We start from the raw sequence: 17,910 nt of genomic DNA on the forward strand, positions 1-17,910 counted from the left end.
ATATATATATATATATATATATATATATATATATATGATGGAAGGTGACCTTGTGACCAATTTTGTTCCCAACGCCGACCACATCATACTCCTCTCCTTTAAAAATAGTGCACCAAAATCTAGAAAACCGAATATCAAAATGTGAATATCCAAACCTCTGGAACCGTATGTAAAAATACCAAGGATGCGAGTTGACTACATCCAGTAGGTAGTTGTAACTGAAAAAAACTACACGCGGGGAGTTCAGCTTCTTACTAGTTGTAAAGTCGGATCTGAGATGGAGGGATCTTAAGTTCGAAACAGCAGCACTTTAAAATCGACGTTTTCACCGTGACAGCTTTCTTTCGAACCGAATCACATCAAGCATCCATTGCTGCTGATCACCGTCACGCAGTTTGTGCCATTGTCAATTAGGTGGCACTAAACTCTGCCCTGGAGTAGCTGTAATTTCAGCCAACTTTCGTATTTCGTGGCTTTGCAGATTTCTATATCCTTTTGACTTGTTCATCTTTGACTCCCAACGAGCACGATATAACGGACGACGGCATCAAAATCGACCACATTTATGAAAATTACTCACTCCAGTGCACTGTCTGGACGATATTTATTCACCGTAAGATTCCATAGTTATAACGTGTTACTGGTTAGGACAGTCAGGACACTTCACTAACAAGTAATCTGAAATAGTTGGAATTGAGCACGGTTTTGAGGTAAGTTGTAACGCGCAACCGTTGTGCGGAAAGATTTTTTCAGTCCTCTGCTTGCGTCTGACCATGCATTGATATCTCATGCTTGGTTTTATCTTATGCGCAATGCGCAAGCATAACCTTTTTTATCGATCGTTGTTCGGGATTTGAATCTTCCACCACTATTTTTGATAAATTCCCCTCCTGCTTCGAACGTTTCTAGGAGGATGAGGGTTTTTTCCGGAAGGTTAGTCACCTGATGCATGCACACAACGCTTCAGCCTGTTTTTCTCGCCCATTGTATCAATGCATGATGATGCATGGCATTATTGGGTCAAATGATTGGTGACTTTCAAAGCCAGATAACTCTGCGGGCTTTGTGTCTTCGCTGTATGGACAGTCTTTTCGGTGGGTAACCTTGCTGCACATGCATCCCGTTGGATCTCTTTAAAATTCGTACTACTTATAAGTAGCCAAGTCACTGATATGTCTTCGGCTCTAATTCACTCAAAGGCGTTAGGGTCCCCTCGTAACCAAACGATTTCTATAATTTTCCGTCAATCTTCCCCACCGTTGACAGTGTCTTTAAGTCTATTTAAGTATTCCGAACAAAGTCGTCATGTATTCAATCTCAGGCAATTCGCAGTAACCAGGTCGTTTTTTGTTGTGTAGTATCAACTGGTTCATGTACCCATTCGTATAACCGCCCTCGACCATTATCACCATAAGGCTACCTTATACTTCCGTACAGCTGCAACTAACCTTCAGAGATGATTGGTGTCTACATAACAGCCATACAATTCACGTTTTCGTCAGACAGTTCACTGCTCGACGTTTAGACATTCCTTTTAGGCCATCAGTACCCTCTTACAGGAATTATCTTCGGAGGAAGAATGTAGTATCTTTTTTCCTATGTAAGCAAGCTTGAATCAGCATCCCAGATAAGATACAATTCTAACTTCATTCTTCACGTCATCGCAAGAGAAATTTCCGCAAATTGTATTTGTGTTCTTCCGAATATTTGCCATTCACTTGCAAGGTCGTATAAACGTATCTCTTCAGTCACGGTTTAAGATGCTATCCCACTCAAGGGATAGCATCCCATCCAGTGGGAAGCGAAGTTATCTCCATTTCCAGTGGTGGTTTCTTGGAGTATATAAAGTGACCTTTCACCTAACTAGTGAACGATATGGTGGACTAAAATTCGAAAGACCCGAGTTTGTTCGCCTTACAGAAGCTTGAATACTGAGTATTGTAAAGGTACCTTTAGCGACTATCGCTTTTGACTATGTCGATGTTGGCCGAATTATTCCTAATCCGGAATATTGAATTCACCTGGTGACCCTAGTTTATTTGCTTCATCGTCCGTAATCCTGATGACACTTCTAAATGTACTTTTTGATGTTCGTTTTTCAAATCCATGTGTGACATTTCTTGGTTGATTCTGATTCGTTACACAATGTTGGCGGATGGAGAATAAGACCAATTTTTTGGTACTCTGATCTTGTGAAGATTGGGTATAATCAGTTTTCGAGCTCACTGGATTCGGCACCTTTATCGTTTCACTCAAAATAGCTGACGAAGTTTCCCCATTTTTCGTTCACTACCCAACACACGTGTTGACCAGGTTGAATGAATTGCTGTCCCCCCCTACACCCGTACTTCCGGAAGTTTCTGCAGTCAGGTGCAACTACCCTTGAACCGTAGTAACGTCCTTCACTCTCACACAAACGAAGAACCAGTTCTGAACCGATAATTTTCAAAGATCCTCATGTTTTCATGTCGACGCCTTAACATCTGCAACCAGTAGGAACTCTCACGACCATCTGACAACCATTTACATCTGGTATTTATGCACCAAGCGTTTTTTATTGTTATCTCTAATTGCCTGGTCATCTTTACATGTCGTTTGTGTGCAGTTGTTTTCACCAAGTCACCTCGATCTTTTTCGTTTGCCTTTAATAGAGCCGCTCAAAAGAGAAAAAGTGGGAGCATGTGTCGCGGCTTGCAGCTCTGAAGGATAAGGCGGAGGCCAGGGCAGGTGAAGCTGTTCAGGAGGCCAAGTGAGTCCGTTAGCCATCGTTAGCACATTCTGTCTACCCTTCGTAGTTTCTTTTTGGGGTTTCCTACACTCCCGTATGTTTACAAATGCCTGAATTCAGCACAAACTTGTGTGTATCCTTCATCACAGTCCATTTTTACTCTTGTGAATTCGTAATCGGCACTCATCTCATTTACCAATCGGTATCTGAACTTAGCCACTCTGAGGACAAGTATGTGGTAGGCTCCGAACATACACTAAGCAATTTCAATCAGCTTTGTTTCGGGTCGCGTTTTCCACTCCCCACATGTAATTGGTCTGCCTGAGGTTTCAGCACTCCGATCCGTAGAAATCATAAACAAACTTGACTCTCTTTCGGCGACCATATCAGTTAAGTGGTTAACATTCCATCTGAATGGGTACTGTGACAGGAACTGCCGTTCCTTGAACTCAACTAGCAGCAGAATGGCCGTCGCTTGTGAACTCTGGTAGCCGTGCTCAGAACACCAAGTACAAAATAAATTGCCTTGCCAGCGTCACACACGTGCTAGTTGCGTCGTGTTGTGGATACTGAAATAAATGGAGTGATAATTTGCAGTCAGTTGAACGCACTTGATCATTAGTTTGAACAGCCTCACCTGTTGTTTGGGGTCCATTGTTCCTAACTTGGATTGGTAGGTCGTTTACCTCACCTTTTATTGTTTGCTTAGCCAAGTTTGGGGTGGAAATGGTCCTTGATTGGATGTATATGGCATGCGTATGAGGTAATATTAAAGCTGGACGTGTTCATCTGGGCTGCTCAAAATCTTTTAACCCATTCGCAGAGTTTTTGATGCAATCATAATTTTCATGACCAGCGATATCGGTCAGCCCTGTTGTGTTTTACTAGAGCTCGCTGTTTGAACTATCCTCATGGTCTTTGTTCATTTCACGTACTGTACAGACAACATTTGAATGCTTTGAAAGAATCACTTCACCAACTGGAACAGTCGGAAAGCTTTCTTGACTCTGATCTATTCCCCCAAGGGATAAAATCGTATGGGAAGCTGCGTTACGATCTGGATGGCTCAATACTTGAGGTGCGTCTTTTGTCGTACATGTACTGCTAGAACTGCCTGAATCACTCACTCTAGACATATCCTTTTTTCGTTCATTTGAAAGAGTTCAGCTGTTTCAAATTATGTGAGAATCTTGAGTTTGGAAGCACTTTCAGGCGAATCAGGCTTAAACATATGTACCAAGAAGTTGGGAATTGAACCGAAAACTGGAATGACTTATGGCTTCCTGTTCTATCTGTGTGTTATTTCTCAAAACCTGGTGCTAATGGTTTCCCAAGATTTTGGAGTTGCACTCTTTAGTGCTACTCTGAGTTACGTCGGAAACATCCACCCACACGTCCCCCATTTTGATCTGTCTATCTGTAGAATGTACATATGTGGTGCAATCACGTCTGCTCTGTTCCACTGCGGTTCCGATTGTTCGCCTTGTGTTTTGCGCTGGCTATCAGTTTCATCCATCGATATGTACTGTGAACGACAGAAAGCGTCCTCAGTTCCCAACATTCTTTACTACGTTTCATTGGGCCTACGTAAACTTCTAATCGATTTACGCATTCCCTCCGCTTGTTCTGGTTTTATTTGCAGGTTCGGAAATTGCAAAACGAACTTAGCATGTTAATGCGCTACAGGGATCTGGCATCAAAGACTCACGAAACGTTACTAAAGGATTTGACCAGTATCCACGACAATACTGACTTGGATAAGGCATCAAAAGGTTGGTCGCATTAGTCCGAAACAATGAATGTTAACAACTACAACTTTCAACTTGCGAATCCGACAAACTCCGTTACTCATTGGCTGATTAATTGTAAAAGGGCTATCGTCAAGAATACCTGTGCTGATGTAGGAAGACAATTATGTAGTGGTTCATCTGTCAATCTATTTTGTTTCACAACTTTAGCCGAACCATCTTTGAGGCAAAGCAAGGTTAACTTCTGTTGATTTAGGTGCTAGCGTCGTTTAATAGACTTCTGAGTCTGGTTCAATGCCTCACTATGTATGTAGTTGGTGGGTCCGGCTTGGATAACTCCAGAAGCCTGTTCGATTGTGGGTGATTGACAGACGCGTTTAGACTCCGAATATAGCGGATCGTTATAAAGTTGTCGTTTGAATTCGATACATATTGATGTTGATGCCTTTCAGATAGGATAATTGAGTTGCGCTTGTGTAGAGACTATCTTGGCGGGTTTGTGATTATTCCGATGAGATCACTGTGAACAAATTAAAGAAATTCCCCAAACTACCCACCAATAAAGATGAATCCGGATGACCACCAAAGGCTGCAAATAGTCATCCAAGGCACGTCACCGCTCAAAGCCTCCTCCAATTTATCCACACTCTTTATTAAAACTGGTATTCAAACATGGTGGTCTGACCGTTTGTTGCTCACGGTTTTCACGCTGGTTCGTTTCTTCAGGCGTGTGTTTATTTTTCGCTGGTCGTTGAGTTACCAGTATACCGTCTGGAATTTCCGTTCTTTGCGCCTATTCTCTCGTTTGCAGACGGCTCATCCCTTAGTATCGGTGAGTTGAACTCACTGATTGTGGTTGCTCATAATCAAATCGGTAAGCTGAAGGCAATATTGGCCGAAGTAGAGGAGAAGGAAAAAGCCCGCTTGGTTTCTGCTCTCGAATCCCAACGACGGGTAGACGAGCAGTTGATCGCTGACTACTTGAAGCGAGAACTGGAACAGGAGCGAAATGAATTCAAGTTGCAGCGATTCAATTGGGCAAGTCATTATGATTAATCGGTTAATCGATGTTTCTGGTCCCCAATTGCTTATTCTCTGTCTCTTCTTGGTTGTAGGGATTTCGTTAAGTGTGTTTTCACATTGCTTAATGTTCGAACAATCAGTCAATCTTTCTTGTGAATGTCATATACTATTCATTCCGAAACGGCGTGTTTATTTGGATGGCCTACACACTGCCCATCGGGATGTCAAGTTGAACCCGGCATTTCCAAAACATCGGAACCGTTTTTGCCTTGGGCTTTTCTGAACGCTTCGCAGACGGCTCATTTTCTAATTTCCAACCTTTCTCTTCTTCGCCTAAATACTGTCAAAACGGTTAAAACCTCTTGGCTTGTTCTGCATGACTTTTATTTTATGCCGCTCAAAACAAATTTGCAACTTACCTTTCTGTGTATATATAAAGGAATTGGAGCTACGGGAAGCCATTGAACAGGAACTTCGCAAGGCCCGTGTCCAATACAGCGACCACTTGTCACAAATGCTGCGTTTGAAGCAAGACGAAATGGAGCACCAGTTCACCTTCCGTCTGCGAGAGGCACTTACACAAGAGAAGGTTGCCTTCACAGCTGCCTTATCAGGGTGGACTAAACGCATGGAAGCCATTGAAGATGTGGTTGATGGTGAGCTTTTTTCTAGATGTGCTGCTGGTGGGCTATTTTTCTCTTAATTCGAATACCTGCTTGTTGTAATCAGTATTAGAGATATCTGGTACTTTGAAACCTCGAATGAAGATGCGTCAGTCCATTAGACTGCTGATACGTGGAACCAAATAATGTACCTAGAGAACCCACTTCGGTATATCCTAAACACATTATTGTGTAATTACACATTCAATGTGACAAGGTTGCCTTTGATGCCTTTGATGATGTAAGGTCCAGGACTACATGGTAGTTTTCTCTTCACTTGAGGATGAAATCCGTTTTTAACACATACTAATGGTAGAGCGAAAAGTGCATTCAGTGACAGGCAACTGTCTGAACAGAACTAGGGAGAATCTCATCATTCCCTCAGGTGTAGATGACAGTTCGGTAGGTCTTGTGCCTCTTATCTGAAAATGCCTATATTTCCCAACATTGAAGTCTATGCCTAAGGTCCTTTCCGTATCAGCTCGTGTGTGGTTCACTCACCGTACCGCAACTTTTGTTTCGAAGCTAAAGGTGGAATTTATCCGCAGTCGATTTTTATGAATTATAATGATAACTCATTTGCCATGTTTTGCCAAAACCGAATTTCCGTCTTGTAGGTGAAATTGTTACATTTCTTTTCAAGCCTTTATGGCCAGGTGACAGACTGATCGTTCGTGTGATGGTGGTATGTATTCTATTCAACGGCTGGCTGCCGTTAGATTTCCTCACCAATAAGTGACCGAGATTGACACACGCTTACTGTGATGTTTTGGGCGAAACAGGTTTATTGTTTCCTTCTTCGGGTGGTTCGTATTCCACCCACCGTTCTCTAACAATCACCATTAATAATAAATAATAATCGTTCAGCTGTAACACCCTTTTGGTGCCTAGCTGCCATGCCACACGAAGGAGGCACGAGGGCTGGGATGCAGAGGTCGGGTTCGAACCACGGACCTTCCGGTCAGTAAATTCATGCTCTAACAACTTGGTCCATCTCGCCCACCAATCATCATTAACTATCCATCAACTCTCAACTATTGCCAATGCTTATCCAATATAATGTTAGACCACCCGTCTGCATACATCTTCAACCGTAATAGTGCTGCAGTATTGCCTGCGTAGTCACTCTCGTATGGGGTGAGGATAAGGTGTTATCGGGACAAATCTCGATCGCTGCCTTTGTTTTGGGCATGGTCTTCCCTACTGCTTCGTGTGCATTTTGCTTTCCGATTGGCAGTGGTTGCTTGTTCTAGGTGCTACTCCCCCTCCCACCAGATTCAGCAGTTTCTCGACGTTCCTCGCTGCTCTTAGGTCGTACCATGTCGTTATTGTGGCGAAAAGTTGGGAATTTGATTGCAATTTCAATGGTAAAAATGGGTACAGGAACATACACTTAAGAAATCTCAAGGATTAACATGGCAGCTTATGAAAAGCCTACAAAAGAATCACAGAAACTGTAGTTCTCCGAGACTGAGATTGCTTCGTGCTATATGGTAATAAAAGTGTTTGAAATGAGCATCATATACTTCTTTAGAATGGCGAGTGAGGGAGATGAAAAGTCAAATGTATTTGAGGTATCCTTAAGAACAAAATTTTCTTCCGACATTCTTATCTGCTTGACCGACAGGGAGTTGCGCAACCGTTCAGCCAGTCACAACACTAACATTGTTAGAACTTATGTGTATGCTTTTATCGACCATCAGGATACTCAAAGTATAAGGCACTATACATAGTATTTTTGTGGGTATGTTCACATCATGGGACTAGCTAACTGGTGAGGAGGAGCCGTAAGGTGACAAGAGGATTGGTTGAATATCATTCACCACTTTAGGCTTCAAACGCAATGGTCGGGATTCTTCGAAGTTGGGGAATTTCGACTGGCGCGTGAAACACGTCATGGTTTCAGGCCAAACCTTGTTGTATAGTGATGTACAAGGAGATTCCCATTTTGTTGGCGTCCTCCTATTAATGGAGGAGGACTTATGACACGCCGTTGTCCAGAAATAACTGGAAATAAAACAACAATCGTGCTTGATTTGATCCTTTAAAACCACTATAGAGGGACTGCTTGGTGAATTACCGAAACCTCATCAGAAGCGGACACAGCAACAAAGGATTCGCATCAAAATAGAATCATTCAGTATACCATTACCTAAAAGCAACGCCTGGAGTATTTGATTGATGCCTGGTAGGATCCCACGATTTCGCTTGGGATGGAAGATCTCACAACTCGGTTGATTATTTTCAACTCGGTAAGGTTACCCGAAATCCTCGAATATCTTTAATGAGGTCTTCGGCCCTGCCATTCGAGGCAATAATTTTTAGCCGAAACTGTTGTACTGTTGCTTCTTGTTCATTTCGTTCCTAGTAGGCCGGGTCAGTTGTTAATTCCGGTGTTTATCGATTTTACTTTTGCTGCGTCCATCACTGAAATGCACTAGCAAACACACGAATTAAGTAGTGTTCGGTCGTGCATGCTGTGAAGTTAGATGTAGTTTGACACCGTTTGCTTGTTTTTGTTTTGGGTTATTTGGGTTTTTCGGATGCTTCAGGCGGCATAGATTGTTGTTTGTTCACGTCAAATTTCGACGTATCGTTCAGAGAGAGAGAGAGAGAGAGAGAGCGATTGGTAATCCTTAGACTCTCTAACTGCGTGAATTACAACGACCCTGTAATATATTTTCCGTACCTCTCATCATATTTTTTTCCGATGACTTTTCATTTCTTTATATCTCGAACTCAGGTCGCGCTGAACTAGATCGCATTGCGAAGGAAACTCAGGCATTGTGGATCGCGTGTGAGGCGCTTGCAAGCAATCTTTCTTCTAGCGTCCCGACTGTTGGAACTGGCCTTAGTGGTTCGACTACGACAGGCCCCCTTTCTGACTATGTAGAAGCGATCAGAGAGGCCGCATCTACCGGAAGCCATCCGTTTGCCCTGGCTATCCTTGAGCAAATCCCCCAAGAGGTTTCGAAGCAAGGTTTATGGATCGAGCGTGGGCTGAAGGAACGTTTTGAAAAGGTTTGTTTTTGTTTGGGTGCCTTGGCCACTCTCATCGTCATTTCAACTAACCAGAAATATTTGCATAATCTCACTACGTCAGTTTATTTACGTTGGTATAATCCCTCCACAAAGCCCAGCAAAACACAATTCTTTTCACACTTCACAGTCTGAGGTCAGTGTTTACGGATCGACCACTCACCATAAATCCAGTGTGACATGTGGTACATTGTCAACACTGCTGTGTCCGGCTGAGCGTTCGTTACTCTGTCAGCCTTGTGGAAGCTCTAAACATATCAGATGACGTCGTATTTTGTTCGTGTTAAATTGCGATATTTTGTTTTGCCGTCTTCCGTGTAATGCTATTTTTCCTTCTTACCTACGCCTACCTCGTACAGGTATACCGGGTATGCAGACGCGTTGCTTTGGTTGACGAAACTAGCGGCTCCTTGTACACTTACATGTTGTCTTGGCTGCAGTCCGTGCTCACACTGGACATATTCACAAATAAATACCTACGTACGTGGTTCAAATCACCGTCCATCCCGCAGTTGACCGGTGAGTCTGACCTGGCTGACGATGTCAACCCTCCAGAACTGGACACATTTTCTTTGCTTCGCAGTGCCAAGGCTGCTTTGACCACTGCGAAGGAACAGAACATTGGTGACGATGAGCAGATTGGAGGCGACGACTCGGATGATGGAATTGAACTAGCCGTGCGTCTTCTTGGTCAGCTTCGAGGTCAGGCTCGTGTTGTGGCTTCAGACTGGCTCGAAGATGCTCGTCGCTATTTGGAAACGAAACAGGCTGTACATGCTCTGCTTGCCTATGCGGCAGCCAGGGGTATGTCAACGTATGAGAAACGGCTGTGAAACAACCGAGCTATATTTGTTCAACTGCGTGTGTGTTCGGTACACATAGCACTCAATGACCTGCTTGCAGATGCCGTAGTATTATTTGTGTTAGTTTAAGAAGTACAATGAACTTGCCTGCTTTACCACTCTGTCGACGAGACTCGCAACATGAGACCCATCGCAACCAGTGTGGTTTCTTCTTTTCGGAATTTCAGTGCTCGCGCATCGTTTTCTAGAACTGCTTGACTTACTTGTCTCCGGTCAGATAAACTGTACAGCTTTAGAGCGTGAACCTTCGTTGCGTCCCAATTAGAATGTTTTGATTCCATATTCTTCCTTTTTTTAACAACCTACGGTTTTGTGGGATTCTTTTGAAAACATGTTGCACTTCGAATGACGTTAGCCACTTTAAACCAAACCAGCAGTGAGAATAAAGAACATTATTTTCAGTGACCTCATCCAAGTTTGCCATTGCTTTGAAACCAACAGGTGGTCAAACACACGGATAAGGGAAGATAAAGCGAGTATAAGTGACATGGATTTTGGCTGATCACTTTGTGCAGGCCAATTTAGAGCATCACACATACCGAGATCATGCATTCTTACGGGACGTATGGCACGCCGTAACCCAGAAATAACTGGAACGGAACTCATGTGGAAATAAAACAACAGTCGTGCTTGATTTGATCCTTAAAAATCACTATAGAGAGGGATTACTTGGCGAATTGCCGAAACTTCATCATAAGCAGACGCAGCAACGAAGGATTCGCATAAAAATAGAATTATTTAATATACCATTACCTAAAAGCAACGCCTGGAGTACTTGATGGCGCAAACAGACGGTGGATACCTGGTAAGATCCCACGCTTTCGCTTGGGATGGAAGGTCTCACAACTCGGTAAGGTTACCCGAAATCCTCGAATTTGTTTAATGGGAACAGTGATTTCTTACGATTTTCTTTCACGTAAATTTCACAGTTCATCATTCATGATGTAAACACTCTTTAAAATAAACTACCAGGATGGGTCTTCGAATACAAGAAAATACCTTAGGACAAATGTGTAGACAGTCAGGGGCTAATACTCGTGGTGTTTTTCTTGCACCAGGCTGATGCAATTACCAAACCCTGAAATTCCACCATGGGAAATAGAACCATGTGACTGAACCACGGAAAAAACGAGGACGAGCTACCGGATGACCTTCTCGGTATGAAGGCCAAACGAGCCAGCAGGTTATCATTTCCTAGAAAACAAAGGGCAATGCAGAGACCATAGCGACGAACCGACGAATATCTCGCCGCCAATCTATGAGGTTCAACAGTAAAAGCCGCGCAAACGGTTATCTAAATCTGAGACTAATCGGTCGGTCTAGGAACGGAAAGTAAACACGCAATAACACCCCAGCAATTTCAATTACCAAGGTCTCCGTACATCAAGAAAATGTGCCCAGTTGACGGTTTATCGTAAGTCTCCTCACTCCTCTAAACCGGACATTAGATGATCGATCGCATCCAAAATCGGGGACATATGTGTAACTGAGCGTTTATCCAATTGAATGGCTTCCTGCTACAATACTAGTCGCTGGGCTACTAGCAAAGTTGGTACAAATCCAGTAAGATTAACACATTCCGCTTTTGACCTGGCAGCTAACAGGAAGGGCCCATGATCGACCGAAAAAGTCCTATAGGTCATAAATATGGGCTTTCAGGTGGGTGAAAAATGCCTGAGGTGAACACTAGGGGGGAACTTATCTGGTGACTTATGCACTCATCTGCGTACCAGTTTGGTTTTGATGGGAGGCTTTGGGACCCAGTTAAATCTCTCGTTTATGGTGTTTTTCTGGTCAGAAAGGTGGGCTTTCAGTGTGGTGCGAAATGCGTAAGGGAATCCTTATCTTACTTCGGTGGGGCCTCATTTATGAGTTTATCAGAGTGCATCGCAAATACATTTGTAACAATTTGTCGGGACATCTGGAAATGGGAGGATATTTTCCCATGCAATCATGTAATGCCTTCAAAAGTTCCCTGATGCTCAACAGTTGCGCATTAGTGTGTCTGTTCCTATTCCCATAGGCCCATTTAGTACTTTGTTGTCAGAATGCCTTTGAATGAATCGCCTTAGACAGGACATCTTGTTATTTACATGTGGCCGAATGGACCGCTCATCAGTTATATGTTGTACACTTCTGGTCAGTATGACGTACCCCAGCTTCAACTGTGTTCCATTTTCTTGCGATTATAGGATCTCCTCTAGACTCTGTTGATTAAGTTTTACTGCTGTCCATTCGTTCCAAGTTCACGCAGATGTGCCAGTCGATAATGGTGCGTAATGGTCAGCAATATATTATTCACAGCTATAAGTTTCACATAGAATTCGGCCGGAAAAATGGTGATGCGTACTCTTATGTTGGTTTGCAATTGATAATTGGCTGAAAAGCAGATCCGGATGAACTAGAGGTCAACCGGCTACGCAGATGTAGATTAATCACAGGGTTTGGTTGCACAATGTTTGATTGTTCTTCATTTGTTTCCTCCTGAACGTTGTCTTCCGATGATTCTGAGATGAGACAAGAAAGTTGAGATTGTATCACGGTTTCAATGAACGATCGTCCTAATGCAACTAGCTAAGTGAAGTAAAAACCCCACCTATGGATAGTAAAAAACAAATCACAATTCTAGAAGCCTATTCAGCGAGGTTAGTAGAACAGCAAGTGTAATCCGACCCAGTCGAATGAGCAAAGCTTCATCCTAGTGGACTGCGTTCCGCTTGTACATGGTCGATCTGTTAGCCGCCGCCGCATCGTCTCTTTTGTTGTTATCTGTTGTCGCCAGTTGCAGTTATTCGCGGTTACATTGCAACAGAACTGTTGAAGTCAGTCGTAAGCGTGCAGTTACTGAACTATTACATCAGTTATCGTTTAATGAAATTGGGAAGCAATATCCAAACTGATTAACCTATTTATCTATTTATTTTTCGTTGTCTTCCTCAAATCAATTTCGATTAGTTGCACGAACAGAAAAGTCGGGTTACTGTCTCTAACACCGTACGCTTCTTACGTCACAGGTGGGTTTGTACTCTAATTATGACTTCATGGATTCACATGAATAATTGCGCCAGGACAGGAGGACGACTGTTCAAAACGAGAGCGATGTGAGACTGAACAATAAACCTCCCGCAAAAACCATCACATGCATCAACAAAGTTGTCCAGCGGGTTACAAGCGTCTGTGGCGCTACCTGACTGGGAAGTCCTGACAAGCGGGCCAATCGATCGTCACAACCAGGACAGTTACTGGGTCATCGTATAGATGATGTGTCGGGCATACTAATCACATCGTTCAAGTGCGAACACGTTTGCCCGTTCAGACGCGCTACCTGACTGGGAAGTCCTGACAAGCGGGCCAATCGATCGTCACAACCAGGACAGTTACTGGGTCGTCGTATCGATGATGTGTCGGGCATACTAATCACATCGCTCAAGTGAGAACACGTTCACCCGTTCAGATGTGAGAATTCAGATGCGTCCAACGTGCGCTGGTGGAATAGTGGTAACACGTTCGCCTCGCATGTCAGGTGTCCGGAGTTCAAACCCCGGTACGGCCATTGGATATGCACTGCTGATGAGCTCTAACAAGAGCGAAACCCGAGTCCAGTGCTTCCCTTTGGTGTGGATTCACACGAATAATTGCGTCAAAACGAGCGTGATGTGAGACTCGACTTCATGATCATCACGATCGACAGCACATTGTTATCGTTCAACACTGATGTTCAGCAGACTAATATTCTTGAGAACCTTAATGTGTAGAAAAGTATGAAAGTGTATCCGCATGGGACTTGATCCTAGCCTAGCGCAATCGTTCTGAGGTGCCTAAATACCCAGACAGGCTAGGAAGAAACTCTCAACAGTAGCGCTTCGGGGAAAAGCGGAGCCCCTATCCTGGAAAGATGGTCACACCGACAATACCGCGGGCTGTTTCATACCTCTCCGTCAGATCAAGGGTTGGACACGGAGATTAGTATTATTTTCGGCAAGCGATTCGGCGTGCACAATAGATGACCTGAACACTGGACTGACCACTGTGGGACCCACTCCCTGATTGAAGTCCCTGTTGAACAACAAGCACTTTTTCTCAGTGTCTCGGTGGGGATTTGTCTGCACCGGTCTATACTAGCTGTACTTCTGAGAAAACGGGTATCAATGACCTGAAAACGTTTCAGTTCCGTTGCTCGAAAAGCCTACGACGTCTGGCAGCCATAGGGCAGAACAACCCATAGTGTAGCCTGGCATACATATCTCTTGAGACTCAGGCTGCTGTGCAATCATGAATAATTCAAATTAGAAATCGCAACCCGAGCGTTCGGAATTCGTGCACTGACTTTATCTGTCACACTACAGCAAGAGTCAATGCCCTTTCCAAGCTACGTCAAGCGGTCCGAACACTCGAGGGACTCCTTGGATTGTAAGAGGCGTGACAAGTGAACCTGTGTCCAAGAGCACGTTGTGGTCGTAAAACATACCAGTGGACGCAGTCAATTCGGTCAGCTAATCCAAAAGCACATGTGCCTTTCCTTCGAAGAGGTGCACGATATCGCCTGCATATTCTAGATGGACAAGGGTTTTATCAGCAGCTGTTGCAACATAGCGCTTGACTTGGAACACGTCCGGTGACAATGAACAATCAGCCAATGAGGTCAGAATAAGTGTGTATACTGTATGCTACGGTTCTGCACAATCGTCCGTTTTGAGTGAGATGCTTGTCGAGTGGAACAAAACGGAATTCCGCTCTGTATGGCTAATTGATATCTGGGCACCCACCTAAGCCAGCAACACCGGTCTCATGAAATCAGAAACTGTACATCGTGTGGAGAGGCGGCACAATCCGGCGTGGACACCGAGTAGGAGAGAGCTTATCAATACTCGAAATATCCTATAAGTGGTTGGACCTGGAAACGTAAGAGCTAGTTTTGTAGCGGCTATGGTCCTGGTTGTGTACCTTGTCCCGAAATCGTTGGCCATCAGCGAATATACAATGATTCCTTGGTGAAACGTCAGTAGCCACATTAAGTTTACCAGACCTGTTTTAGCTGCCTGGCGTTACCAGGTGGCTGATACTGCGAAGCAGATCCTCGAGATCTCAGCCACTTATTGGTCTTCACGCATGCCTTCACATGCTGAGCACTTCGGGTTGCTAGAACAGCTGCATATGTATTATGTCCTGAAGGCAGATAGTGTTTAGACGGTTGAATGTTTGACTGGTCGCAAACAACGTGTAGTATTTCCCTTCTTCCGCGAGGTTCCTTAGGTATAGTTTAATGCGATAGTCAAGTCCGGATACGGGCGCCAGCCAATTATGTCAAGCCGCTCGGGCGTGCGTTAGACAGGGTGGGTAACCTCCTATGGAAGCATGCCGATTAAGTGTAGGGACAGTTCAGCTAATTGCCAGCCGCTCTATCGTTAAGCCAAACCACCGAGGAAAAATTATCGTCTGGTAGATCAGGACCTAACTGCTATATGGATGAGACAATCACAAATAGATTCATAAATTATGTTTGATGCCAAAGAACTTGTAATCGCTAACTACAGTACAGGCCTAACTAAATAACAAATGCAGTAATAAAAAGGCCAAATACTGCACGAACAGATGATATAAAACTGCACGCTAGGTTATGTTGTTCGAATATCGAGAAAGTGAAAGCCACACAGCAATTTGTTCACAAAGCCTCAACCGAGAGAGAGGCAATGGATTGTCGGTGGATAGGTTACAATCCATGGAAGCCTTGACCGGGTTACTTGGCAAAACTGACAAGTGCTGACTGCAAAGTTAGAAGCGGATCAGGATGTAGCAGTCCTCCATAGTTGGGGCACTTTCCAGTGTGGCAACCTGTCACGGTCGGTGGGAAATGTCTGCCCAGTAACTAGTATGCCTATCCTAGGGAGCTCTGTCCCTCAGTTTCACTCTTATACCTCCACTTCACAACTCTCACGTTTACCCAATTTTGCCTTCTTCGTCCTTTCTTTTCAGCCTCGGTTATTCCTGGCTGACGGCAACACTAGCCACTTACTCACAGGTCCCACCTAGCACTGAAAATGAGAGTTATAATCATAATGCTTGTCATCACCTTGCTGAGTTCGATGCTATTCTTTCAAGAGCCTTCAGCTATTCCCCTCATTGCATCACTGGTAAAAGAAACGCAGACGATTTCTTTTTGCCTACGGATTCAACACTTGGCACTTCTTAGAACGATTGAAGTTCTTTTGGAATAACAAGGAGGAGTCAACAGTCCTGCTGTGTTGCTCTGATGGTGGAAGTAAACTCAAGTGAGAAATAATGATCGCGACTGATAAACTCCGTCAGTCTGCTCTCGATATTGTTACGTATTCTGGTTTAAAGTCCGAAAGATACCATCCAAGGTAAAAAGATGGGATTCATGAAGAGATAAGCGGCATGCATTCTGGTTGAGTACCGTAGAATCATTTCTCACTACCACTTACTTGTTTCGGGTGAGGTTCCACCTATGTGAAACGTCTCAGGTTTCTGTGTTGACCCAAGCTCTTGACGAATTTTTGTGAGTCGACGGCTCTTTATCGAACACAGTGGACGGACTGCATAAGTCACATCTCCAGGTTTTCTGCTGGTATAATTCTTTCGACAGTTGACCTGATAGCAATGGACATGTACAGGATTACAAGAGTACGTTATCTCGAAGCAACTCAATATTTCCTAACAACAATTGGGTTGCCTTACGAGGACTCAAGGGGGCGGGAAAATAGTTAACTGCACGGGGAGTGTCCTTGGAGCATTCTTCGAGCTACAACGCACAATAAATCTGTTTTCTATAGTATGGCTAGCCTGAACACTAAGAAAGGACGTTCGAATGTCATCCGGAAAAAAACACGATAGCCCAATAATTCACCGTTTACAACTGAAAAAGGGGTCAGAAATAATCTGTGGCATTTTTTATATTAAACCCAGTCATATATTCCTCCCGTCTGTTGTGCGTTTTCCTCTGTGTAATTATTTACGGAAAACTTCACCTTATTCCAGTAATAGAAGGAAGATCTAGTGGCAACCAGGTGTGCAATCTAAATGTGGAGCTTCATGGCCAGAGAACTGTCTGCATGGTTACGCGTCAGTTCTTTTCTTCCATTTGCTACAGTCTGGAATAACGTTTACTGATACGTACAACTCCTTCAGCAACGAGAAACCCTATATATTTGGTTTTGGATTTGAATGAGAAAATGCCACGGTAGGTTGTGCAACTGCAGGTAATTCATGAGGACACTTTATGGATACTTTATTCTCATTTAAGCGAATCAAGCGAGTGACTTTTCAGTTACGAGTTTACACAAACTACTATTCGGCCATTAGCAGTGCGATTAGATCGTGCCTAAACAATGTGTAACCCCACACTAGTTCAGTCAGTTACTTCATACTTCATGTTCTTGTGTTAGTCAGCTCGGACCCCCGCGAAACACACTATGTTTTTCTCACAGGCAGGTTACTTGTATTTTGTGAATAGTGCGGCTATTCAACTCTGTTATTTACGTCCTATAGCATGATTGGCATGTTTGAACCGACCACGAAGTCTCGCACTTGTGGCCCCGTGCTTTACACACCTCTAAAAACCAAGTCTGGCCGACCGATTGGTTACAAAAGTGAGTCGCGCGTGAGTTATGCATCAAGTGCAAGTGCGGTCCACCTCACGTAGTTATAGTCGAGTGGATTCATCACTTACCAGACGGTGTAGGATAATTGCGGGCCTACTTTGAGGCTCAGGTCATTTCCACTGTGGCCAGGAAGAAATCCATTGACCCAATCTATGAGGCTTGACAACCTTACTATGGCTGTCCTGCCAAAAATACCAGAAAAGCGTTACATCCTCCGTACAACTACAA

The 17,910-nt window shown here is 43.9% G+C and overlaps 1 protein-coding gene across 1 annotated transcript in view; it reads left to right on the plus strand.

Moving 5' to 3' along the window:
• T265_03843 (hypothetical protein) overlaps positions 1 to 10,344 on the plus strand; it is a gene marked incomplete at both ends in the record, with an annotated part of 32,741 nt that extends 22,397 nt beyond the window's left edge. Inside the window, 8 exons of the mRNA XM_009168424.1 lie at positions 910 to 933; positions 2,652 to 2,749; positions 3,671 to 3,806; positions 4,371 to 4,500; positions 5,288 to 5,430; positions 5,939 to 6,155; positions 8,905 to 9,182; positions 9,560 to 10,344. Of these exons, the coding sequence (XP_009166688.1) occupies positions 910 to 933; positions 2,652 to 2,749; positions 3,671 to 3,806; positions 4,371 to 4,500; positions 5,288 to 5,430; positions 5,939 to 6,155; positions 8,905 to 9,182; positions 9,560 to 10,033 (1,500 nt within the window). The remainder of the gene's footprint in view (positions 1 to 909; positions 934 to 2,651; positions 2,750 to 3,670; positions 3,807 to 4,370; positions 4,501 to 5,287; positions 5,431 to 5,938; positions 6,156 to 8,904; positions 9,183 to 9,559) is intronic.
• Positions 10,345 to 17,910: the final 7,566 nt, after the last annotated feature.

Source organism: Opisthorchis viverrini (genome assembly GCF_000715545.1).
Source record: "Opisthorchis viverrini unplaced genomic scaffold opera_v5_57, whole genome shotgun sequence".
In the NCBI taxonomy this organism is placed as follows: Eukaryota; Metazoa; Platyhelminthes; class Trematoda; order Opisthorchiida; family Opisthorchiidae; genus Opisthorchis; species Opisthorchis viverrini.